Source organism: Lodderomyces beijingensis (assembly GCF_963989305.1).
Source record: "Lodderomyces beijingensis strain CBS 14171 genome assembly, chromosome: 1".
NCBI lineage: Eukaryota > Fungi > Ascomycota > Pichiomycetes > Serinales > Debaryomycetaceae > Lodderomyces > Lodderomyces beijingensis.
Window position 1 is genome coordinate 2,803,854 of NC_089970.1, and position 24,301 is coordinate 2,828,154.

Genomic DNA, 24,301 nt, shown 5'->3' on the forward strand with positions numbered 1-24,301 from the left:
GTCAGGAAAAGGGTTCCGGTTTGGACATACTACTCGCAACAGATTCATTCTAACCATTTGCAAAGACAGCCACCACGCTAGGTTTCAAGAATGTACTGTCCCACGCTGGTGCTATTGGTCCTCTTGTCCGCCTGTCTCACGCCGTTATTAGCAAAGACTCACCGTTTCAACTGGAATATAGGCTATGTCGACGCTAACCCCGATGGGGTCTTTCCAAGACGAATGATTGGAATCAACGGCGAGTGGCCTAATCCGATAGTCAGAGTCAAGAGGAATGACCGGGTGGTTATAAACTTTCACAATGGACTACCTGACCGCAATTCGTCCTTGCATTTCCACGGACTTTTCATGAAAGGTCAGAATGGGCAGGATGGACCTGAAATGGTGACGCAGTGTCCCATTGGGCCTCTGGTTAACTTTACATATGACTTCACAATTGGCAACCAAACCGGCACATACTGGTACCATTCCCATAGCGGCAGCCAGTACGGCGACGGCTTGAGAGGGATGTTTGTCATCGAAAAAGACGATGAGGAGAGTGTGCCGTATGTCTATGACGAGGAAGTGGCGTTATCCGTGTCGGAGCATTACCATTTGGAGACACCCGTGATAATGAAGCTGTTCATGTCGCGGTTCAACCCCACGGGTGCCGAGCCCATTCCGCAGAATAGCTTGTTCAATGAGACAAAGAATGCCACTTGGAACGTGGTTCCGGACAGGACGTACTTGCTTCGTGTGGTCAACATGGGCTTGTTTGTGTCGCAGTATTTGTTCATTGAAGACCACGATTTGGTCATTGTGGAGGTTGATGGGGTGCCCGTGCAACCATACACGGTGGACTCGCTATACATCACTGTTGGCCAACGGTATGCTGTTCTTGTAAAGACCAAGCCGGGTGCAAACAGGAACTACCGGTTTGCCAACGTGTTGGATATGACCATGTTGGATGAGGTGCCCGAGGACTTGCAGTTGGTGTCGACAAACTATGTTGTGTACAATGACAAAGTCGACAACCCGGGACACTATCCGTACCACGATTTCGAGGAGACTGTTGGCCAACTAAAAGGGTTTAATGATTTCGAACTTGTGCCTCTCAGTGGCGAGAGGCTCTTGCCCGAGCCGGACATGACCATCCAGGTCAACTTTTCAATGGAGGTCTTGGGCGACGGTGTCACTTATGCCTTGTTCAACGGCAAGTCGTATACTCCACCAAAGGTGCCCACTTTGTACACCGTCTTGTCAAGTGGCGAGCTAGCTGCAAACCAAGAAATATACGGGACAAACACCAACGCGTATGTCTTGCACGGAGGCGAGGTGATTGAACTAGTGTTGAACAACCAGGACGACGGCAAGCACCCGTTTCACTTGCACGGACACAACTTTCAGGTTATTGCGCGTAGTGAAAATGACCCTGAAGAACCAGTGGTTTACGTTCCAGACCATAGGGGCCTGTTGCAGTTTCCCAAAGTTCCAGTCATTAGGGATACAATTGAAGTGCGTCCCAATGGATACTTCGTGCTTCGATTTGTGGCGGAGAACCCTGGGGTGTGGTTCTTCCACTGTCACGTGGACTGGCATTTGGAGCAAGGCTTGGCTTTGGTCTTGGTTGAGGATCCGCATGAGATACAGAAACTTCAGGGAAACATAAGCGATAACCACGCAAAGGCGTGCAAGGAAGTTCAGGTACCGACACAGGGTAACGCTGCCGGACACATGAGCTTCCTTGATTTAAGAGGTCAGAACTTGCAACAACCACCGTTACCAAACGGGTTCACCGGGAAGGGATATCTCGCCATGGCGGTGTGCACATCGATTGCATTGTACGGGCTAGGGTCGATTTACAATTACGGAATAGAAGACGTTTCGCAAGATAATTCTGCTGCTGTGTTTGAGACGTTGCGTGCGATACTTAATGAGCATGACGGTGAATAAACAAAGCATAGGAAGCCATGCTGGGTTAGTACATGTATGGTGCTCGCTAATGTCTTCTCTGACTCGGAATAATGAAAATTGCGCGCGCCTATCACGATGATACTTTTTGCAGTCGACAAGATTGTAAAAGACTGAAAAGTAGACCTTATCCTCTCCTTTTTTTTTTTCAAGGTGAGGGTACGTATGCGTTCAGTAAGAGCTAGGGTTTGCAAGGAGAAATGCGACGACGGCAAGATTATTGTGCACAACTATGGTGCTGGTGGGAATGGATACCAGGCCGGCTATGGCATGGCCCACCGTGCTGTGCTGCTGGCTCTTGGTGGGTATAAAGTATAGGTCTTTTTTTTTTTGAAATTTCGCAGAAAAAATGTAGCAGTTTGCCGAGATAAGGCGTAAACCCACACATCCAACACCACACCCCAGGAACAAGTTACTTCTAATACATCATGTCGCAGATCTTTGAATGGGCCTTCGGGAAGAAGCTCACTCCGCAGGAACGGCTTCGAAAGAATCAAAGAGCATTGGAAAAGACGCAGAGGGAACTCAGTCGGGAAGTGACCAAGTTGCAGCAGCAAGAAAAGAAGCTCATCAGTGAGATTAAAAAGTCGGCGAAACAGGGGCAGATTTCCAGTGCCAAGATCCAAGCAAAGGATTTGATTAGAACCAAGTCGTACATTCAAAAGTTCAACTCCATGAAGGCGCAACTACAGGCGATATCGTTGCGTGTGCAAAGTGTACGGTCCAACCAGCAGATGGCCATGTCAATGAGGGACGCTACACGCGTGTTGAGTGGTATGAACAGGTCAATGAACTTGCCTCAGCTATCGAGAATCGCGCAGGAGTTTGCCAAGGAGAACGACATGATGGACCAGAAACAGGAGTTTATGGATGACGCCATTGACGACGCCATGGCGATGGACGAGGACGAGTTGGGCGAGGAAGAGCAGATTGACGAGATCTTGGGCAAGGTGCTTGACGAGATTGGGGTTGACTTGAACCTGAACTTGAATCTAAAGGACACGCCCACGGGTGCGCCCTCACATGGAGAAGCTGTGGGTAAAGTAGCTGAGAGCGTGGGTGCCCACGGCGGTGCCGAGACCGTGGAGGACGACTTGCAAGCTAGATTGGACAGTTTAAAGAAGTAAAGTGACTACATAATGCCAACCCTTTTAAATATCTACTCAATGTATTTCTTGTTTATGAGGTACTCTATTATCTGCTCGGCAGCTTGCTCCACGGTCAAACCTGAGTGGTTTTCCACATGAATCTCTGCGTGCTCTGGCGCTTCATAAGGCGCACTTATACCAGTGAACTCCTTAATGATCCCCTCCCTGGCCTTTTTGTACAACCCCTTGGGGTCTCTTTGCTCAGCAACTTCAATTGGCACATCGACATACACCTCAACAAAGGGCAAGTTGTCCTTTTCGTGCAACTGCCTAGCTAACCGTCTATCTGCTCTGTAGGGGCTAATGAATGACGTCACGGTAACGCAGCACGAGTCGTTGAATAATTTCGCAACTTCGCTTATTCTTCTGATGTTTTCATTCCTATCGGCCTCGCTGAACCCCAAATCCTTGTTCAATCCGAATCGAACATTGTCACCGTCGAGCCTGTACGCGTTCAACCCTCTTGCTAAAATCGACTGTTCCAAAGCGCATGCTATGGTGGATTTACCACTCGCTGACAAACCAGTCAACCATACGGTTACACCTTGCTGTTTCCTCAACGCACTTCTCTCACTGTGCGTCAAGTTAGGATGCCATGTTATGTTGGAAGCCATGATAGCGATGCTGGAGTAAAAGTATACGTTGCTGGTGGAAAAATTTTGAGCTCAGTCGTTGCTAGATTTTGAAGTGCTAAGAGTGCCGAGATACCTTGTCAAGCTGGCTGCAATTTATCATTGCACGTGACTTCGACTTTGTCACTGATAATATTTTGCAGCAATCGGGTGTGAACGCGGCGGGACAGTGCGGTCTCCACATAGATGAGTTTGGGCTTGCTGATGCTGGGGAGTTCTAGATGCATGTGGACATTCACTTCATTGTTTTGCCCCCAGACCAGCACTATTAGGAGTGTATGGGATTGAGGATTGTATGGGATTGAGGAACTGTAAAGTCAAGAGTCCGTATATCTGGATGGTGTTTCATTTGGTAGCGCCATCGCAGTTGTAAATGGTGAAGGGAAAATTTTCAAACCTCGCCGATAGTCAACCAGGCTAGAACCCAGCTGACAGCGCCAAAGACAATGTACTACGAACTATTTGCTATAGCCCGTATCACGGATCCGTTGCATGTTACAAAGGAAGCCACCAAGATTGCCTCGACAGTTGGTAAGTTGATCTTGAACAACAGAGGCGTCATCAGGGACATAACGAGCTTAGGCGCAAGACCACTACCCAAGATAGTCTCCAGAGAACAAGAACGGCACTTTCAAGGATACAACTTCATCATCGGGTTTGATTCCTCGAGTAATGTGCAAGCGCAATTGTTGAGAACATTGCGAAAAGACCCGAGAATCCTAAGGGCCAGTATGAAGAAACACGACTTGACCAAGAGTTTGAATCCGGGGACATCTTTGGAACAGGCCCTTAGGTGAGGGAGCGAGTTTTGTACAGAGTGGGTGACGGTTGGCTTGAATATGGAAAAATGATGACAGTTCCATGACTTGCGTTTGTATAGCTACTCCTTACAATAGAAGCATTGAGTTGTCTAGGCAATCGACATTTTGCTTGTCGTGAAATTACCAAACGCGACACTTACTTCCTCCTTTGCTTGCCATCTCCACACTAGCATACGTTACACGGGTGACTTCAGTGCAGTTGTAAAAACAAACAAAGCAAGGGTGTGCCTTACTAGGCATAGCAGGTGCCTGTTTTCGAGGCATGCTGGTAGATGTAAGGTTTATTGTTCTTTGCTTGTGTATAATTCCAGTGTCCCGAGTTGTATGTGGATAAAACCAAAACAGATGAACTGTACACATTCTCACAGAAAAACCCTCTACAACAACCACCGTTAAAAAACCAAAAAAGAAAAAAATTCCTGGCCAAAGGTGGAACAGCGTTTATTTAGAAGAGGGAGAGGTTATCCACGATCTTGGGTCTATACTTTCTCTTTCAGAGCCAACTTGGTTTATTCAAGGGGGTAGAAATTTATTTTCACTGGCTGTTTGTTTTCAAATACCCTTGGCGGCACTACAACTGACAGTAGAACCTGAAGATATTGCCACGGCGTGCATGGTCTAAGAGGCAGTAGCGAGAGAACCAGACCAAATCAAAATCAAGCCTTTGTCTGTGCGTTGCATCGAAATCAAGAACTGCGTATTTTCTCCTGGTTTCAGTAGCATGGGACAGTCTGCAAACCATCGAGATAGTGATGAGATTACAGTAATCACTCAAACAGAACATCTACTAAGGAAACCAGTAACGACAGCATTGCCGTTGGCATTTAACAAGTCAAAGGCAAACACGAGTGTTGTTCCGGATAAACCGGCTAAACTGCAGACACCAACAACCAAAGTGATGCCAAGTGACAACTTTCATTTAGACACCCGTAAACAAGAATATGACGCATTGGAGCGACGATATGCAGACATGTTGTTGAAAGTGGAGGGAATTGGAGCAGAGAACCAGCTACTTGTTCACGAGCTCGAGCACAGGAAAGCTGACTTGGAAGCAGCTCAAAGGGAGATCCAAACCGTTGCAAGGGCCATGGGGGAGATGGAAGTGGAAAAAGAGTGTCTCAAAGATCTCATTAACCAGCAAGAAGAGTTTTACCAGAAAACTGTTGATTGTTTGCAAAAGAAAATCAACCAACTACAACATCAAAGTGAAGCAGTTGGCAACACACTACCACAGGTCAACACTGGTGACCACAGTAGGGACCTTTTGGAGGAGAAATACGACAAGCTTGTGCGAGACTACAAGGTGTTGCAAAACCAGTTTGAAGTGGAGAAAAACTCAAAGCTTGCTCTAATGGACCAAATTGAGTTTTTAAACCGCCAGTGTGAACGCTTGGCTAGCCAAGTGAGACCAAGTAGTGAAAAAACAGTTGCAGCATTGGACAGAGATATTGACGCTCTCAGTCATCACTCCAATTACTCATTGCTCAATTTTTCAGAAAAACACATTGACAGCAGCGAGGGCGAGTTGGATCTTCTTAATCATAGCATGCAGGAGGATCCCCACCACGACTCTTCCTGTCTCAAGGACACCTCCACGGGCTCAATCAAGGTGGCTCATGGCTTTCAGTTCCCGCCCGCGGAAACCGCCATTCTTCCTCCATCTCCAGACCCAGAGTCGAAAAACCGCAAACGCAGGTCCTTGCCCACGTGTTTGAAATCAAAACCAAAAGTGCCCGAGCCGACGGATTTTGTGCTATCTCCGTTCAAACTAGCACCAAGCAACTCGATTGAAGATGCCGGTGTGTTTGAGCAAATGGCCGATGCAACTGTCAAACGGTACTCATCAACAAAGCCAAACCACGTGCGATATAACAGTCACGATATAATACCCGTCAAAGTCGAGTTTGAAGAGCAAAATGGAACGAGGGTATCATCCATGCCTCAGGGCCAAAGCTCGAAACGGCACCTGCTGATATTCGATGTGATTGAGGAGTCTGTTGACGTTGACTCCAGCAAGTCGCGCCACCGAGAGGGGACCTTGTTTGCATTGAATGGATACATGAGACCCGAAACTGACACCGAGGGCAACAACCGCTTTTCATTCGACGACTCTGAACTGTCTTCCAAGAGATCCAGCTGTTTAAACTCGGACAGCCGCACAAGACAGGAGATTACAAAACTCAAATTCGAACTACAATCACTCAAGCTACATAATGAAAAGTTGCTCTCCTACATTGGCTTTGAGCTACAAAAGCAAAAAAAGAACATCAAGCGGTTGGCCAAGAAACAGTCGTTGACCTCATTACGGCAGAATGGCTACGAATACTCCGATGCCAAGTTGATCAAAGACTCGCGCGACTTGTTGATCAACAAGAAACGCGTGCTAAGGTCCGTTTCCATCAACACTGTCTTGCACAATGCCAGAGACGCAAATACGCCATTTTCGATGAGTCCCGTGGGGTTGATTTGCGATGCCAGTCACGTGCCCAACCCAGACGAGCAATACATTGGCAACTTTGACATATTCGAACTAGATGAAGACCAAGACAGCCCGCGTCAGCACGCGCAAAGTAATTTTGTCAACGACCGGATCGTCAAGAAATTTGCCTCTGAAGTGTTTGAGCGGTCCGAGTTGTATCCGCTAAGTGAGAACGAGAGCGACGCAGCAGAGTATGAGAACATGACCTGGCAGTTGAACGCGGCGGACGACGAAGCTGAAGAGCAGCAGCTGAGCGAATATGCATCGTCTTCTTCTGCGTCTTCCGAAGGGGAAGTTGGGATGTTGAACCAGATCAAGCATCTAGTGATGGGGGGAGCCAAGGAAGCGAAATCCAAGAGGAAATCAAAGAACAGGGACGCGCTCGTGGATGACAATTTAAAGTTCAAGTTTCTCACCATTGCGCTTGGGATTGTCATCATTGGGCTCAAGTTAACGCCTCAATCGCACAACCCAGCGGCAAAATAGGTGGGGGGTGAAGTTAAGGGTGGGTGGCCGTTGTTTTGGTAGTTTCGTCTTTTGTATTATGTAATGCGTTTAACTAAAGTGGTGGGAAATGATATCAGACGGGTCAGTGTTTTCAAACCTGCTGTAAAATATCTCGTTAAAGACGAAATGCCTATCCAGGAAACGGCTTTTGTCAGATGGAGCAAATGCAGAAACCTCCTTTCGATGCAATCGGTAAGGGGCATGGTGGTATGATGAAAGGTGCAGAAATCAGGCCACTCTTGTTTTGCGTGTATGCAGCACAGGAAAAACCAAGAGGAAAACGGACAGTATGCTGCAAAATTATAAAACAGCCACCAAGAGGTGGAGTAAAAGACGATAGCAATGCACTTCTCAGCGATGATAGCTGATGGGGACATATATACCATAAAGAAGAACATCAGAAGTATTGTATATTTCGAATTGTGGTGTGCTGGAATAGAAAAGTAGAACGCACTGGATATACTGGTCTTTACTGATAGGCCAATCTGCCCAACTCCATACATCGGAGTTATGCGCTTGCCAATTGTTGCAGCACCTCAAGGCCAATCACAGTATCGTCAAAAATTATATAACTACAGCAAGATGGCACTTCGGAACTATTTATATGCCAAACACGACGAAGCTAATGCTGCTATAAACACCAAGATCAACAAATCCACCCTGCTTAACCTGCAAGCTGCTGGCACAAGCGCACAAGTGGAGTCAAACGCAACTCCAGAGAAACCTATCCTTCCACCGACAAGACTCGTGTCCGAGATGAACACCGCCACGCAAAAGCTGCAAGAGATTGATCTTGTTGATTTTAAAATATCAAAATGCACCAGGCTGTGCAGCACCTGCAAATGCAAATTGGATCCCGTCAAGGGGCTGGAAAGCCAGCAGCCGATTAACGTTAAGCCTGGATTGAATGTCGAGCTTGCTCATGATGAGATTGATTTCACCAATTCGATATAATGCATGTCACTTTTTCAAATCACACATGTAGACGAAACCACTAGCAGTTGTTGACCTCTTAGATGATAACTTCCTACTCAGATAAAGTTGGATCGCTGTGGCTGCTCTGAATTTGGTCCACACTTGCACTTTCAGCAAGGTACTTTTCATCAAAGTACGACTCCTTGAATTTTTGAAACAATTTAAACGTGTTGGGATAGCTTTGCTGATGGTTGTGGAAGAACTTGTCGCCCGTAACAAATATGAACCTTTCGACATCTACGATTGTTGGCGGGCCGTTGCTTCTCGGCACGCGGTTGCTCACGTTTGCTGATTTAGGTGTCAACTGATTCATCTGGTGAGAGGAAACGCGTTGCGGTACTGAGACATTGTTATGTGCCATGGCCTGCGAGGAGCGGAGAGTTGACGTGTGGAGATCTTGTCCCTGCTGATGGCCCCTCCCTGACCTCTCAGTCTTTTCGAATTGGAGCTCCACACCGAACCCGTTTCTAGATAGATCAAGTTGAGCAGGATGTGCTGGGTGAGATGCGTTTGCAAGTTGCGAGTGGGCTCCCGACCCGTGCAAGTTTGACTTGTGATTTGATCTCTGATGATGGTGCGTTTCCTCATGATTGCACATGAAATCTGCATCCATATCCTGATCTGCATCCACACTGGGCGGTCTTGCCTGTCGAGTTTCTGCAGTCTCAGTAGTTTCAGTTTCGACTCGAAACATTGCCGCATGGTTGAACTCACTGGGAGTCATAGACTGGGTACTCGTATAAGAAACATCAATCGGACAGTCGGCCCCCTGATGTATCGATATTGAAGCGGGGGGTGATAATCCGTCGTGGCCGGATCCCGGCTCTTGTGACTTTTGGCTTACGCTAGTTCCTTGCCCCTGTGTATACTTGGAGACCCTCCCCCTTTCCTTGTTGACTTTGTTTGTCTTTATCCCGTGTCTCTTTCGAAACTGACTTAACCAGCCGTGACTAAAGCTGTGCAACCGCTTGGGGTCGTCTACTCCGTACTGTTGCGCATACCGCGCCCATTGTTCGCGAAGCACGGGCTCACTAATTGGACCGTTCCTTGCTAGTCGTTCCTGGACAAACTTGTCCATGGCCTTGTTGATGTCCTCGTATTTGAACGTTGCATTGCGCTTGGCGTTCTTGGACGATTTGAACTTGGCTTCGCTGTACCGCCTACGCAACTCTGGCTCGTTTTTCAACCATTCACTTAACGACGACGTTGAAATTGAGAGTTGCTCTTTAAACTTGTCGACGGTTTTCAACTGGGGACTATCGGATTGATGAAAGTAGTCGAGCACGTGTAATTTCTGCGCCAACGTCGCCCGCGGTAGTTTGGTCGACATTCTAATTTGTTTATTCCCTCGGCGTGGAGGAGGTAGACTAGAGATATTAACCTGGGAAAGCTGTGACCCAGACTTTTCTGCTTGACCCGCAACTGATATTATTTCAGGAGTGCGTGGCCGCCAGAGGTTAACGGAATTTTCCCGCAAAGACAGGGCTTTTGGCAGGTTTGGCGACTTTAGGTACACTTGAAATCAATTCCAACCAAGAAGAGCTGTTTCGTAACAAAAGAAAAAGAATATCAAATCCTGTAATAATACCTTTAAATATCTCCATTTAATGGGACCCAGCACCTCTACTGACTCTTTCCAAGACCGATTCGTATGCAACTTCTGAGAAATCAGTACCCTGGACATCGGCAGCAACACCGTTCAAGGCTCTTCTCAAGGAGTCCTTTGACGATGCGTAAACCATCTTGGCTCTCACTGGTGCGGTATCTGGCGACCAAGTGAAAAACACAATCTTGGATCTCTTTCCTTCGCCGCCGCCAATCTCGTACTCAAAATCGTAAACAGCGTATTTGCATTCGTTTTCAGGCAACTTTTCCAAGAACGAGTCGTACTCTGGATCTGTGGACGTCTCGTCAACCACAATCTCGGTTTTGGCGTCGTTTAAAGTGTAGATGATGAACTTGTACTTTTTGCCCAACTTCAATTCATTGAATGCTTTTAACGATTCATCTGCAACTTGGACACTGGATGGGACATGTTAGTATGCTTGTGGCATTTTTTTTTTTTGAAGCGAGTGGAGTCATTGGACATACCCTGATCTTGACTAGATAATGAAGGTTAGTATCCTATGCTAGCATGTGAATTTTAGAAATGACGTTGTAAGGGAGATGGTGGCAGTTGTAGTAGAGGGTTCACCAATTCGACTACAAGACATACCATGATTGATTCGGCTCTATGTAAATAAGTGTTTTGGAAGTGGTGGTTGTGCTAGTAAGAACTAGATTGTATATCCTGTGTTTAAACTTGCTGGTTTGGCTGAGTTTAGTTTTTTTTTTTTTTCTGTCGACGCAAGTGGATCCAATTTTGCATTTTCCTCAAGTATACCAGCACTGTTTGCCTGCTGGGCTACAACAGTGAATACAAGAAGGCAAAAAAAGATCTTTGTTGAACCGCCGATTCTTGTGTTACCTCAGTAGCGCTTTAGAGAAGTTGGTTTTCTCCATCTCGGGAAACGCTGGCAAAATAAAGTCAGAATCGCTCCTTTTTCATTGTAAGGTAACTGGGTGCAAAAAACTGAGGCAACCCTAAAAATAGAGAGTACATAGGACCCCAGGATTGATACTATCATGAGTCCATCGCTTGAGATTGATAGAAAGAAGCCAAAGTCCTGTACTTGTTGAGTTTATACCAAATCTTGTACGAATTTGCCTAAAAATTTGGACGAAAATAAAACAAAATCCCAAGATTGTAGAAATGATGTATCCCATTGAAATCAAGTCTCGAGGACCCACCAAAGGGCCAGAAAGTTGTATTATTGCAGAATCTGGTTGCAAGCAGCTGTGAACCTTCCGGATTGGTACATTCGGCAATTTGTCCGAGTGGTTTTAAGGAGTCGGGTGCAGGTTTCTACTCAGGTGGTAAGCTATTCCCGATGGGCTCTGCCCGCGTAGGTTCGAATCCTGCAATTGTCGCTTTTCCATTTTTTTTTTTGGCTGCTTTTTATCCCACTTGAGGCTGATATCTAGGTGTTTTTCTATAGTTGAACTTGAAGGTCAAAACAGTTGACATCATCTGCTCTGTATTGCACTTGGCCTCTGTTTTCCAGTTGCCCCTTGTCTCATTCTCAGTCATATCTCGAGGGTTTTTGCAAGGTTCCAGAGGGTGGATAATCACATCGCAGCGAGCGAGATTCTGCAATATATTTTCCACCACTGCTAATTGTTGATCCTTTCCACCCATGCAACTATGGAGGAAGAAGACCTATATGAGATACTAGAAATTGAATCAAATGCCACCGCCGTCGAGATCAAAAAGGCGTACCGAAAGCTTGCTTTGAAGTACCATCCGGATAAAGCGTCGGGGACGGAACGCGAGGAGGCGGAAGTTCAGTTTAAGAAGATCTCGTATGCGTATGAAATACTCATCGATGAAGAGAAACGATATCGGTACGACCAGTTTGGTAGTACAGATGCCAGCCAAACTTACGCTTCAAACCCCTTTGAGCAGTTTTACGGAGCGAGCTTCAACGAGTACAACGGCAACGATTTTCACGATTTTTTCAGCAACGGCCAAGCTCGACACAACGAGGCCAAAACGGAAGATGCAAAAATCAAGGTGGAGGTCACCCTCGAAGAGTTGTACATGGGAAAGACCGTGCGGACCACGTCAACCAGAAACGTCATCTGCACCAGCTGCAAAGGCAGTGGAGTCAGGTCGTCAAACGTGGTGAGCAAGACGTGTGGCATATGCAATGGCGAGGGCCACATTCGCAAAATCAAACGAGTGGCACCTGGTCTTGTCTCGCAACACTATGTTGACTGTGTCAAGTGTAGTGGGACAGGGAAAATACACAGAACCAAAGACAAATGCAAGCAGTGCGGCGGAGCCAGAGTCACTGAGGAGACTAAAATACTCGAGTTTGAAATACCAAAAGGGTCTCCCAATAACGGCGTGATTCGGAAAAAGGGCGAGAGCGACCAGTGCCCGGGAAAGATTGCCGGAGATGTGATACTAGAGTACGCTTGTAAGCAACATCAAACGTTTGAGCGCAAGGGGAATGACTTGTACGCCAGTTTCACATTGCCCCTCGCAGACGCGTTGACAGGATTCTCCAAGCAGGTGGTTATTCATTTGGATGGGAGAAGCATCAAGCTTTGCACGCCAGCGGGGAAAGTCATTAGACCTCATGACTTCATCAAGATTGCAGGAGAAGGAATGCCTCTTAGAGGAGGAGCGTCCTCGTGGCTTTCGGCCAAGTCCAATGGCGATTTATATCTCAAACCGGAAATTGAGTTCCCCAGGGATAATTGGTGCTTGGAGAGAGACGACATGATAAAAATCAGAAACGTCCTTCCAGTGTCAGCTGAAGCACAAATAGCTCCCGAAGCAAACGTCAATCTAATCACTGATTTTACAATTCTCCAACCTGCTGATTTACCATCATACGAAACGAGGCAAGAACACGAAGAGGGCTATAGAGAATACTCACCACAGTGTAGTCAACAATAATAGCATTGTAGATAGGATACCGCATTATTTAATCTAACAAGTTTTGCAAATCGGTATCGTTCAACCCGAGTTCCCCTTCTTCTTGCTGGTTTTCTTCTATATCCACCTCGATGGTCATCTCTCCTACATCTACCGCATCGCTATCAGTGTTGTTAGGAGTTGAGAAGCATTGCAACTCTGCTTCGTCAAATAGTCTGGGAACTGCACTAGGTGCTCTCTCTGGGACGGATTCGATCTCGTCGTTCCAATGTAGTTCAACCAATCTGTCGATGTCATTAACGCGCTGGCACTGTTTCACCGGGTCCATGTTGTTGGCAGCGGGACGGGCAAGATTTCGCGCATGAAGCGCGTCTGTCCTCAAAGTCGACCCGATTCTGCCGGCAGGACCCTTCTGTGGCAACTGAGGTTTAATCAAAGAGTCTGTCCATGGCTCATCGTCCAACCTCGACCGCTTGACAAGAGCTGTATTGTCTGATACTGGCTCTAGGTTTACTCTTTTGGAAACTCGATTGGGCAGTAGCAGCGATTGCTTCGCTTGCGAATCATCTTGATGGACCAACACCGACGAGGAAGATGAAGCAGCAGATGGTATTCCCAACGTTGAGTTTGATTTACTCAACTGGGGCGGATTGAATATGTTTGATCCAAGTGTTGATTTCGAGCGGTTGAATGCGACATTGGTGATGTTTTGGTTCTTACCACCCAACGGCACTCGTTTGTAGACTTGGGTGTTTGCGGTGTTGTTGTTTTCCTGCTTATTTCGTGACCTAATCACATTCCGGTTCTCGGAGTTGTCAAAGACTCTGTGAGACATGATGGTGGCTGAATGAAGGAGTAAGTGGTGAAAGAAACGCAGGTTGTAATCAAAGCTGTGACATTTGTTTTGATATTTCGTGCTGTAAACGCGCACCACCAAAACACACTACTACAACTGATATAGCATAGACAACACTATCTATCTTTCAGACTACACAACAAGCAAGTCATTGACTACTATCATATACAGCACCATTATGGTGAGGACACGTTCTAAACTGGTACACATATCGTCTTCTTCTGCAACAGTAGTGGTGGAAACCAACCATTGCACACACCACGGCCAAATGCTGCTCCCTGTTCTTCCCTTTCTCCCAAAGTTTACCGCGGAATTCAGCGGAAAAAAAGTGTCGTATGGCGATAGATACACTCATCACAAGCTAATTGGTGCCCTCCAAATAAGACTTTTACATTACAAACACCAGGGTAAAGAAAACCCGTCTTCCAATCTATCCTTTTTCCACGGCATACAACACCAGGGATTCGGGCGATTCAAGGCTATGCGACAGCATTCCTCTTCCAACCTCACCGATAATGGCATTTGAATCACAGTTTATAGCAGTCACTTCCACGTCCACCATTAAGGTGTCCTTTTGGATCTACTTGGTAGACTGGGTGCTAGCGTTGATCTTGGGTCTCGGGTTCATCTTCTACTTCCACAAGCTATTGGGTTTCCTATTTTCCCTACTATTCAAGTTGATACTCTGGACGGCGTATAAAACCAGGATCCGCGTGGACGCAATGAAAATCTCGCCGCTAGCCGGCAGGATATTCATCAAAAACCTCACCATCACAACTAGCGATGCAACTATTTCCATTTTGAACGTAACCTTGACCTGGAGGTACTGGCTCTTTAGGTTGACCAAGCTCTCGAACTACTACTGGGACACCGACTACGAAGTTGGCGGAGTCACGCAAAAGCAAAACGACGAGCTGCCGTCTCGGTTTGTTATGGTTGTGGATGGGTTGGAGATTTTCATCTACAACCGCACGGAGGCATTTGACAACATTGTTGAGATTTTGAAAACGGGTGACAACTCAGCAACAAAGGAGACGGAAAAATCGTTTGCATCGTCAACATCAACGTCTTCGGGTGAGAGCTCGGCTTCGCACCGGAACGACAAGGAAGGAGAGTCGATTGAGTTTGTCAGAAAGTCCAAAAGCAGGTCCTTGATGTTGTTTCTCTGGGTATTGCCCTTGGAGATTAGAGTCAAAAAGGGAGCCATTGTGTTGGGGAATGTCGTGACACCTTCTATTCTAGTGGCCTCGTTCAAATCTGCAAGGGGATCAATAGACGTGTCAAAAGCACCAAACTCACTAGACCCCTACAGACTACTCCACGATCTTCAGTTTTTGCAATTCCAGATCGCAATGAAGACAAATCTCGGATACGACAAGCATAGATACGACACTCACCCCAAAGACAAGTCCCAAAGGAGTCACGCAGACATGAAGAGGTATAAAGTATGGCGCAGATTCACTCGTGCCATGCAATGGGTGCGCAAGAGACTCGATCAGGGCCGCGAGGCTTCACGAGTCGACCTACCGCACAACCAATGGAGAGGCTTGAAACGGTACGTAGGCGAGTTTCAAGAACCAGAGGTGTTGTCGCCAATGAGCACAAACCAGGAACAGTATGCCAAGTACAGTTTGATCTTAGACTCCACCATGACACGATTCATCTACTATTATGACTCCCCCGGTGTGCAAACTGGTATTGACTCGGGGGAGGCGCCTGAATCAGGTCTCGAGATTGAGATCTCCCATGGGACTATACATTATGGACCATGGGCCGACCAACAGCGGGCACCCCTACAAGACATGTTGTTTCCTCCGCTAGCCAAAGATTCAACACCAAACTATGCAGGCGTGGCCTCAGAAGGGAGCAAGAAAAGAGAATACCAGGGTTTCAAGATTGCCGTTATTGTGCGGGACGACTTGGTCGTGCGGGTGCCCACTCGCGAACCGAGCAAAGACAATGACTACATCAGCCTGGGAGTGCCCAAGACCGGCCGGCCGTTTGGGTGGATCGAGTTGAAGCTCGGCGAAGGGTCCAACGTGGGTGTTTTCACTTCGTACGTCACCGACAAGGAGGACAAGTGGCCGAACCGGCTAAAGATGGTTTTCAACATGCCCGAAATGCGGACATCGGTGAATCACGATGTGTTGTTCTTGGCCGACTCCCACGAGATTAGCGCCGACATTGGCCTCCCGTTGCTGTGGAACGGGAAATGCACCTGGACATTTGACCAGGTCAGTTTGAATGCGAGGATGTTTTTGTTGCGAGAGCACCTTTTGCTATTTTCCGACCTATTCGCTGACTTTGCATCAGGCGAGCCGCTCCCGTACGAATACTTTAGACCATTTGTCTACAACATCCAGTGGAAGCTAATCAACTACGAGCTATATTTGAATGTCAACGACAACAACATCATAAACCACCCTTTGGACTTTAGCAACAACAAGTACCTCTCCTTTGAAGGCAAACAGATGGACTGTACTGTGGGAATCCCCATGTATGGCTCACTCACCAAAAAATCTACAGTTTCTTACCACGTCTCAACGCCAAAGTTCAACTTGAATTTGCATATACCGCCCTGGCACACAGTGAACGCATTCATGGCGAAAACGATTCTCGTTGGCAGCAGCGGTCATTTCGAGGTCTCGGGGGCCTACACGTTCTACAGCGGCGTCGAGATCAACACGTCCAACTGCGTGGAGATGAACTGCATTGGTGATGAAGTGTGCTTGATATTCTATGGGTTTGCCATCAGGTACTTGTTTACGATGCGAGAAAACTATTTCGGAGACCACATTCATTTCAAGACGTTTGAGGAGTTCAACAACCGAGGTGGAAGCACAGCCACAGAGGAGGACAAGGCACCGGCCAAGGACGAGAGTTACTGGGGGATGCTCAAAGTAGAAAACGATGTTGATGTGTTGTTTACTTTCCAGGTGAGAAACGGGTTGATCATCTTGCCTGAGCATTTGTACAGTTGCCGGTCCCATGTGGGATTGTATTTTGACATGTTGGACGTTGACCTTCGATTCACAAACTACTACATGGACATGCAAGCAGACTTTAGCCCGGTTTCAGGCACCGTGGTCCACGACTTTGATGAAAAAATGCCATTTGTAGATGTAGGAGAATACGCACAGAGCCATTTCGCGACTCGTGCCGACATGCACGTCGACGGATTCAGCGTCCACTCGCACAGAATGTTTGGCATACCTCCCACCGAGTTGACCTTTTGGTGTAAATGGGATTTTGCCAGCGGCGAGTGGGTGATTGATGGCGACCCCGGTATCATCAGGGCACTAAAAGCGGGGATTTCAAACTTCGGATCGGGGTTGCTGGACCATGAAAACGCGTTGGGTGAGTTGTTCCCACCTGCGTTTGATGCAGCCAACTTTTCATTTCGCTGCCCGAGATTTTTATTCAAGTTGAGACCCGACGTGCTGAGCCTATTGGAGTTCCAGATGGACGATTTATTGTTGTCGTACAATGACATGAGCAACAACCGGTACTCAAACAGACTATCGGTGTCGATCCCGGGCATCACAGCCAAGGCACTGACAACATGCCGCCACGGCGATATGAAGCTAGTGTTTTACCTTCAAACGTCGTTGACCTTGGTGAACATCTGTCAGAAAAAGGACATGATGGGCCGTCGAGCGATACAACAGCTTCACATGCGCAATAGCGATGCTCCTTTCCACCGCGCCCCCTTTTTGCTTTCCGAGGAGTACAGGGATAGGTTTTACGACGCAAACAAGGGGAGCTTCATGACCTCGTTGTCACTCCCACAAGTGGCCATCCCTTTGACGGAGTTTACTGCTGATGTGGTTCTTGAAAGCGGCAGTAGTAGTGTTTTGCACAGCAGTGTTGATGATGTCTGCCCGATTGGTGAGCAGACGTATCCCACAGTCGTTTATGACAGCGAGGACTTTACTCCTTCTTATGTGGTGGAACCAGACACTGAGTATGACAATATCATTGTGGAGCTTGGCGCACTCAAAGCCTACATTTGTCCCGAGGTTTTTTCGCTAGTGTTTGCCTTGATGACGAAGGTCATGGCGGATGTCAGCATGGAGTCGCTCATGGACCAGATCGAAGTCTCCACTATTGAGTCATTGAACGCAATGCAGAAGTTGTCCCAGTCGGTCAAGAACTTTCGCGTGGTGAACCACGAGTGTGTAGTGCACTTGTCGATGGATGTGGGTAGTGATGTTGCTAGTATGCAAAGAGGAGGCGCAGCAAAAAGGCTAGAATTGGTGTTGTCCAATTTCTCCGCCGCAGTCTCCCAAAAGGCCTTCTTGGCGGGAGAGGATGTGGATGATGCACAGTCTGAGGAGTTGTCGCTTGCAGTCCACGTTGAGTGTGTTTCTGTGACATCTCTCGGGGAAGAGGGTAAGAACCTGGCAATAGTGGCGGAAGCTAGGGACCTAGAGTTGTGGGCTGACGTGAGAGACGGCAGTATCGTGGGCTCCGCTGATGTCAACTATTTGAGTTTCGAAGTTGACATGGCTGAAATCAGCAATCAAATTCAGTCTTGTCAGGCTGTACTTCAATCCATCAACCCTGCTTTGACGATTCTCGACACTATCGAAAAGAACAGCTTCTTGCAGGCAAAGCTTATCCACGAGTTGACGTTGGCCTCTGTTGAACATGCAATCGATCACGACCCCGATGTCCTCACGCGACCGGCGTACATATTGCGATCCAAGAAGGACCACATGCGGAACTCCGACGGCTGGAAGATCGTGGCAAAGTTGCGACACACCCTTCGGAGCTTGCCGAGTAGTTGGTTGCACAACGCGATGGAGAACTTGCGCGACAAGGGCCTCTCGCTAAACGCGCTTGAAGAGGTGTGGGTGTATTTTTCCAACTGGAGAGCGTGGGAGTCGAACCCGCAGCAGCGGCGGCAGATGTTGGAAGGAATATTCAAGGGAGCCGGGAAAAGCACGCCTTTGCAGGTTGACTTTGTCACATCCATACACAGAGTCTCGGTCCATTGCGCAAGCCTTGAGGAGCCAGCATACTTTCGGTTGCGCGACATCTACTGCACGGGGACTCTGCTGCCACCTCAGGGTGATGTAAAGAAAGGTATCAACGCAGCGTTGAGCGTGGGTTCTTATGAGGGGAAAATCACAAACACGTTTCTCCAGTCATTGTCGAGACTCAACCTTGGTGATCTCGCCACAAAATCACATCATTCGAATCAGGGAGCCAAGGAGCAAAGTCATATACAAGTCACGGTAAAAGTTGATCATTTCGACCAATCAGTTGAGCTTTTAAACGCTGCAGGTACTTTCAGCGTGAGGAACTGCTTGACAATGTTCCACAAGGATGACTCGGAATCACGGTTGCAAGTTGTGTCGAATATTGAAATGCTAGAGGTGGCACTACATGCCATGAAAGAGCAAATGCTTACGCAAAGCTGTTACAAGTCAAACGTGGTGTTTGTGAAACTAGGGTCGCTGATGCAGGTGAACGTGGAGACAGAGGGAACAAGAACCAGCTTGGTCAGTCGCCGTGATCGAATTATGCAAGTGTTGCAAGTACTCATGGCGGAAGACGTCCCGTTTGTAAAAGGGTTGGCATCAAAGGACTCAGGATCTCCAAAGTCGTCGCCGCCTGCAAAGCCTTTATTTTTGAGCTGCACTGCCAAGGCCAAGGAAATCGTCTGGAAGATAGACTTGCTTGACCCGCTCCACTTTGCAGGTGCCCTCACGGGATTTGCGATTAGCACCACTATGAAAGATGGCCGTGTCTCTACTCGAGTTGAGTTCCAGCGACTCAAGAGCAACTTCTGCATCGACCGCCACAGTGTACTCGAACTCCATTCCACCGAGCTTGTAAGCTTGTGCGGTGTTGAAAGTGCTGAAGATTTGATGTTGCTCTCGTCGGAACTCTCCATCGGATACTTGAAGCTCCGATTTGCAGATGTCACTCGGATAATGAGATTTGTGTCATTTCAGATGCCCAAATTGCAAGAAAAGCTTGCCAAATTACACTCCTTGCTTTCCGATGGCAAGGGAGCCCGCCATGAAAACAAGACAAACCATCTATTCAGGCTCAAGTTCAAGGGAGAGTACTTGGAGTTGGCAGCTGTTTTCAACAAGGCAAGCTTGGGGTTCAGCGTCGAGGGCACCAGCTTCAACGTTTGCAACATTTCCGTAGTCCAGGAGTTGGAAAACTTGCCCATCGCCAAGGAAGTGCCTGCTTACGGGGACGTTGTGATACCAGCGTCCCGAGTGAGCTTGGTGGGAAAGAATATCCCGTTGGCATTGTCAAACATCATTGCTCTAAACTTGGCTGTGCGGTTGTTCAATGACACGGACTCCAGAAACACACGCCAGAGCTTGCAGATTGAGTCGGAGTTTTGCCGTGTTGCCTTGTCTGAATCTATTGTGATTGCGTCCATCAAGATACTAGACGATATATTGCCAATGCTTCCAAAACAAGCAAAAACTTCACCAAAGCCCAGACAGGATCAAGTTCGCAACAGCGTCGAGATGGCCATCTACTCCCGATTTTCCGCTTTTCAATTCCTTTCCTACAACTTTTGCATGGGCTGGCTTTTCAACGACCGGTCAAAGGACTGCCCCGGGGTCATTATCGGCGCAGAAAAGTTTTTTGCAGCCACCGAGGAAAGCTTGGGCAAGTTCACCTTGATGGGGGCGTACATCTCCTTAGCACATGGAGGCACGGCCAATGACTTCTACAGCACACGGTCTGAAAGAACCAGTTTGAATAGAGCCTTTTTGCCCAACTTGCAGATGATCTACATGATAGAGAAGCAGGATAAAAAGTCCAAGCATTTGCGGTTGTCGCTCAATGGAGACGAGATAGATGTGCAGTTTGTGTCGACATCGATTGGCACCTTTGTTGAGAAATCTGCGAGCTCCGCATCGCGAATCCAGAAGTATATGGAGAGAAAGTCGTGGTTATTCGACGACAAGGCGTCCGAGCCCAAGCCGGCGCGACCGTCATCAGACTTCAAAATCCCATTCCAATCGGTCGAGTTTGTCTCGACATTTGCAGGCTCCAATGTGTTGATATCAAGAATGGAGGACGAGGATCTTGGGGAGAAAAAGTCGTTGTTTTTGCATGCTCCTGCCATCAAGACCATCTTCAAGTTTTCTGAATGTTTAAACGGCAAGAAAAAGCTTAGTGGGGAGTTGGTGACCTCTTCTTCCGAAAACACATTATTTCCACAGTGTGTGCCGGTGCTCGTGGACATCATCTCCAGCATCAAGGAGTCGATGCACAAACCTGAATCTGGCAAGGACAAGGAGCTGACTAGCAAGGCTTCGAACGAGGTGAGCCGCAGCGATGGCTTTGTTTTGGACGACTTTGCGTTTGACATAGCGATAAGGATCGAGAGGCAGCAGCTTACACTCAGCTGTGAGCCCACCGCGAAGGTTGCGGCAGTTGTTGGACTTGAAGGGATCCTAGTGCAGATTGGCTCCAACGACCTGAAGGGGAAATCGCTCCACTTTTCAGTGCTCATGGACGGTGTTGCCGCATCGCTTCAGCACGTCTACTCGAGAGACATCAGCGCGTCGTTGAAAATGGAGAGAATCTTGCTCCTGAGTGTGCTCGAGTTTGGTCGAGCTGGGGGGATGTTCTCCACCGGTTGCGTGACCAACGCAGATGCGTACGTCAACGTGAAGCAGTACCAAGATGTGGACTTGTTCAAAGACATCTGGTTTCCAAAGCACTTATACGACCATCACCACGACGATGAGAGTCACCACCCGGGAGGCCATGCTGCAACAGCTTCGACTTCCTCGGAGTTGGCGCAGAACAAAAACATTGCTATGAAGTTTCGAGAGGTGTCGACAACTTATGCATTTCCCTGGGTCGTGGTCTTTGTAACAAACAAGGTCAACGTTGAAGTCGACTTTGGCCAAGCGTTGGGCATCTTCAGACTCGTCATCGGCAACTTCTGGGCCGTTTCCAAGAAATCCCAGGACTGGTCGCAGGACTTGAAGACGGGCATCAACGAGATCGATCTCTCCGCTGAGGGCAGGTTGGGCGGGTCCTTGCTTGTGCGCAACGTGAATTTGCACACCGCTATCAAATGGAACATTGGCGGAGCAGAGACCTTGGACGTTCCCTTGGTGTTGATCTCGGCGGGTATTGCCGAGTTGCTGCTCAAGATGTCCTTTGACTACCATGTGATTGCCATTGCCTACCTCGACGGCTTTTCAATGGACATCTACAATAAAAAGAATGAAATCGCCCTCACCAAGGACCACTTGATATTTGTCAGCAAGTTCAAAGCGCTCGAGATATACTTGACCTCGTTGACGGCGTCGAACTTTATGGACATTGGCAATACCATTTCACGCATGAACCAGGACAACAAAAGTTCCTACAAGGAGATCCTCAGAGACTCCTCGCGAGGCAAGTCGATAAGCCAAAGGATGCCGTCGAGGTCGTTTCTGAAGCACTCCCTCTTGAAAACGGTAAAGAAGCTAGACACGCAGATATTGGTGTCCATCGGTCATTTGCTTGTGCACGTGTACCCATCGTCCATGGACAACACCAAGGTTCTCGTTCTCAAGTTGGACGAATCGCGGGCAAAGTTCCAACAAAATGAGTACGGCTACGGAATCTCAAATGACTTGGACTTGAAGTTTAACGATCTAACAGTTTCGCTCTCGAGTATGCCTCCGCCACCAGAGACGTTTATCGAAACGTGCACTGTTGCTGAGTTTGTTTCTTTTGCCAAGCAGGCAAAGGGCGGCACGATATTTGTGTTTCCCTCGTTTAAGATCTCCATGCGGACATTTGAAAAGGGCCAAAGCAACGTTATCGAGTACTTGTTCCAGTCTTCCTTTGGAGGCACAGTTGCAGTGCGGTGGAACTTGGGTTCAGTCAACTTTATCCGCGAAATGTACAACATTCATTCGAGTGCACTTTCCACCAGGATTGAGTACAAGCAGAATATACAGAAAAAGTTTGACTCGCCAGTCAAAGAGGAACCGCCGGCGTTGTCAACGCTTAAACAGCAATTGGGCGAGGGGGACTCAACAAAGGAAATAGACAATGCCATCAAGGAGACGATGGAAAAGGTTGAGATCCAGTCTAAATACAGATACTCGCCTCTTGCGCCGCCAATAATAGAAGCACCCCAGCTCAAAGAGTTGGGCAATGCCACACCGCCGTTGGAGTGGTTTGGACTAAACAGAGACAAGTTCCCCAACTTTACCCATGAGTTGGTTATTGTCAACCTCCAGAGATTGGTCCATGAGGTGGAAACGCAGTACTCGAAAATGTTGGGCAAAATGTAAAAAAAAAAATGAGGTCTTTTTATTCCATCTATTTCGTATTTACATGGTAAGCTTTTTTTATCTAGTGAGTCAAAAACCATCTTCCTTTTGCTCTTCTTCTGGCAAGCACCTTTTGACCGCCTTTTGTTCTGAGTCTGGCCAAAAAGCCAAATGTTCTTTTCCGCTTCAACGTATTTGGCTGGTACGTGTTTCCTCTGGATTTGTATCTCCTTTGCACAAGGCCGAGCAACGACTGTAACGGTGAAATAGTTGGTGTTGCAGGCTGGGTGAGTGAGAGCTGCCGAGGGAGCGCTTGTGTAAGCCGCGGAATATGACCGGGCTGTCTAAACACGTTGCTGAGCTGTGCTTTGAGGATATGTTGCAACATGACGCTTGGGGGTTGAATTGAACCTTGATATGGTGCGGAGCTGATCTGGATGGTGATTTTTTTTCCACTCTCTCTGCAATGTACGGTAAGGAGTTTTTTAGCGTATTTATCATCACCAACCCGCACGTTACTCATTTGCTCCAACATCAAGAGACAATGCCAGGGCTCCACGGCGACAGCAGAAGAGCTGTCCCTTCGACTTTAAACTCACCAACAACTGTTCACATAGACGCCACTGTGCTGCTCCTGGATAGCAAAGCAGAGGCACTCGTGTCCCAGTTTATTACCGTTAGCGAGCACAACAACAACCCTATAACGCAGCAGGAGCAGAACCAGAGCACCGGGTTTGCTGCTGACAAGGAAAGCCTGGCTAAGTTATCGCAGTTGAAGCGAATACAGAGAAGTTTACGAGGCTTGCCACCGCTCTTGTCGGATAAAATGGCGACATCTTCTAGTGCCGCTGAAATCGAGGATGGCGCTAAAAAAAAAAAGATTGTGTTTGATGAATAGAAATTCTGCTGTCATGGCGTGGGATACGGAAGCGGTCGCTCGCAGCTCAGTTTCAAAGACTATATAGGCTTCAAGTTACAAGCTAGATCAGCAATAGCTTTGGCATTGGGTGGCTGGCACACACTCTGGTGGTGCACCGATGAGCAGTTCCTTGAAAAAAGTCGTGTAATTTGCCGCAAAATCTCTGTCTCTTGTTTACCTCTGCCTGACGCGTAGGGATCAGTTTTTGCAACAAAATCAACCTGAACCAGGCTTACATCCAAACTGCTGCTCTATGTTTACA

The 24,301-nt window shown here is 47.7% G+C and overlaps 13 protein-coding genes across 13 annotated transcripts; 8 read left to right on the forward strand and 5 right to left on the reverse strand. All coding sequences in view use genetic code 12, as the record gives it.

Annotated features, from left to right (window-relative positions):
- Positions 1-90: 90 nt before the first annotated feature.
- LODBEIA_P11370 (uncharacterized protein) lies at positions 91-1,932 on the forward strand (the record flags this gene model as incomplete). Its single annotated transcript, XM_066970992.1, has 1 exon — positions 91-1,932. The coding sequence occupies one exon, from the start codon at positions 91-93 to the stop codon at positions 1,930-1,932; it is 1,842 nt and encodes a 613-aa protein (XP_066828075.1).
- A 446-nt stretch (positions 1,933-2,378) lies between these two features.
- Positions 2,379-3,077, forward strand: LODBEIA_P11380 (uncharacterized protein; the record flags this gene model as incomplete). The annotated part of the gene is made up of 1 exon (XM_066970993.1): positions 2,379-3,077. The coding sequence occupies one exon, from the start codon at positions 2,379-2,381 to the stop codon at positions 3,075-3,077; it is 699 nt and encodes a 232-aa protein (XP_066828076.1).
- Positions 3,078-3,109: 32 nt separating this feature from the next.
- LODBEIA_P11390 (uncharacterized protein) lies at positions 3,110-3,712 on the reverse strand (the record flags this gene model as incomplete). Its single annotated transcript, XM_066970994.1, has 1 exon — positions 3,110-3,712. One exon carries the CDS (start codon positions 3,710-3,712, stop codon positions 3,110-3,112), a length of 603 nt encoding a protein of 200 aa, XP_066828077.1.
- A 464-nt stretch (positions 3,713-4,176) lies between these two features.
- Positions 4,177-4,527, forward strand: LODBEIA_P11400 (mitochondrial 37S ribosomal protein bS6m; the record flags this gene model as incomplete). Its single annotated transcript, XM_066970996.1, has 1 exon — positions 4,177-4,527. One exon carries the CDS (start codon positions 4,177-4,179, stop codon positions 4,525-4,527), a length of 351 nt encoding a protein of 116 aa, XP_066828078.1.
- Positions 4,528-5,272: 745 nt separating this feature from the next.
- LODBEIA_P11410 (uncharacterized protein) lies at positions 5,273-7,516 on the forward strand (the record flags this gene model as incomplete). Its single annotated transcript, XM_066970997.1, has 1 exon — positions 5,273-7,516. The coding sequence occupies one exon, from the start codon at positions 5,273-5,275 to the stop codon at positions 7,514-7,516; it is 2,244 nt and encodes a 747-aa protein (XP_066828079.1).
- Positions 7,517-8,119: 603 nt separating this feature from the next.
- On the forward strand, positions 8,120-8,491 carry LODBEIA_P11420 (uncharacterized protein; the record flags this gene model as incomplete). Its single annotated transcript, XM_066970998.1, has 1 exon — positions 8,120-8,491. One exon carries the CDS (start codon positions 8,120-8,122, stop codon positions 8,489-8,491), a length of 372 nt encoding a protein of 123 aa, XP_066828080.1.
- Positions 8,492-8,564: 73 nt separating this feature from the next.
- On the reverse strand, positions 8,565-9,842 carry LODBEIA_P11430 (uncharacterized protein; the record flags this gene model as incomplete). The annotated part of the gene is made up of 1 exon (XM_066970999.1): positions 8,565-9,842. The coding sequence occupies one exon, from the start codon at positions 9,840-9,842 to the stop codon at positions 8,565-8,567; it is 1,278 nt and encodes a 425-aa protein (XP_066828081.1).
- Positions 9,843-10,116: 274 nt separating this feature from the next.
- Positions 10,117-10,730, reverse strand: LODBEIA_P11440 (uncharacterized protein; the record flags this gene model as incomplete). Its single annotated transcript, XM_066971000.1, has 2 exons — positions 10,117-10,526; positions 10,724-10,730. The coding sequence occupies 2 exons, from the start codon at positions 10,728-10,730 to the stop codon at positions 10,117-10,119; spliced, it is 417 nt and encodes a 138-aa protein (XP_066828082.1).
- A 1,026-nt stretch (positions 10,731-11,756) lies between these two features.
- LODBEIA_P11450 (uncharacterized protein) lies at positions 11,757-13,019 on the forward strand (the record flags this gene model as incomplete). The annotated part of the gene is made up of 1 exon (XM_066971001.1): positions 11,757-13,019. The coding sequence occupies one exon, from the start codon at positions 11,757-11,759 to the stop codon at positions 13,017-13,019; it is 1,263 nt and encodes a 420-aa protein (XP_066828083.1).
- Positions 13,020-13,047: 28 nt separating this feature from the next.
- Positions 13,048-13,833, reverse strand: LODBEIA_P11460 (uncharacterized protein; the record flags this gene model as incomplete). Its single annotated transcript, XM_066971002.1, has 1 exon — positions 13,048-13,833. One exon carries the CDS (start codon positions 13,831-13,833, stop codon positions 13,048-13,050), a length of 786 nt encoding a protein of 261 aa, XP_066828084.1.
- A 536-nt stretch (positions 13,834-14,369) lies between these two features.
- On the forward strand, positions 14,370-23,141 carry LODBEIA_P11470 (uncharacterized protein; the record flags this gene model as incomplete). The annotated part of the gene is made up of 1 exon (XM_066971003.1): positions 14,370-23,141. The coding sequence occupies one exon, from the start codon at positions 14,370-14,372 to the stop codon at positions 23,139-23,141; it is 8,772 nt and encodes a 2,923-aa protein (XP_066828085.1).
- A 61-nt stretch (positions 23,142-23,202) lies between these two features.
- LODBEIA_P11480 (mitochondrial 54S ribosomal protein bL34m) lies at positions 23,203-23,508 on the reverse strand (the record flags this gene model as incomplete). Its single annotated transcript, XM_066971004.1, has 1 exon — positions 23,203-23,508. The coding sequence occupies one exon, from the start codon at positions 23,506-23,508 to the stop codon at positions 23,203-23,205; it is 306 nt and encodes a 101-aa protein (XP_066828086.1).
- Positions 23,509-23,586: 78 nt separating this feature from the next.
- On the forward strand, positions 23,587-24,018 carry LODBEIA_P11490 (uncharacterized protein; the record flags this gene model as incomplete). Its single annotated transcript, XM_066971005.1, has 1 exon — positions 23,587-24,018. The coding sequence occupies one exon, from the start codon at positions 23,587-23,589 to the stop codon at positions 24,016-24,018; it is 432 nt and encodes a 143-aa protein (XP_066828087.1).
- Positions 24,019-24,301: the final 283 nt, after the last annotated feature.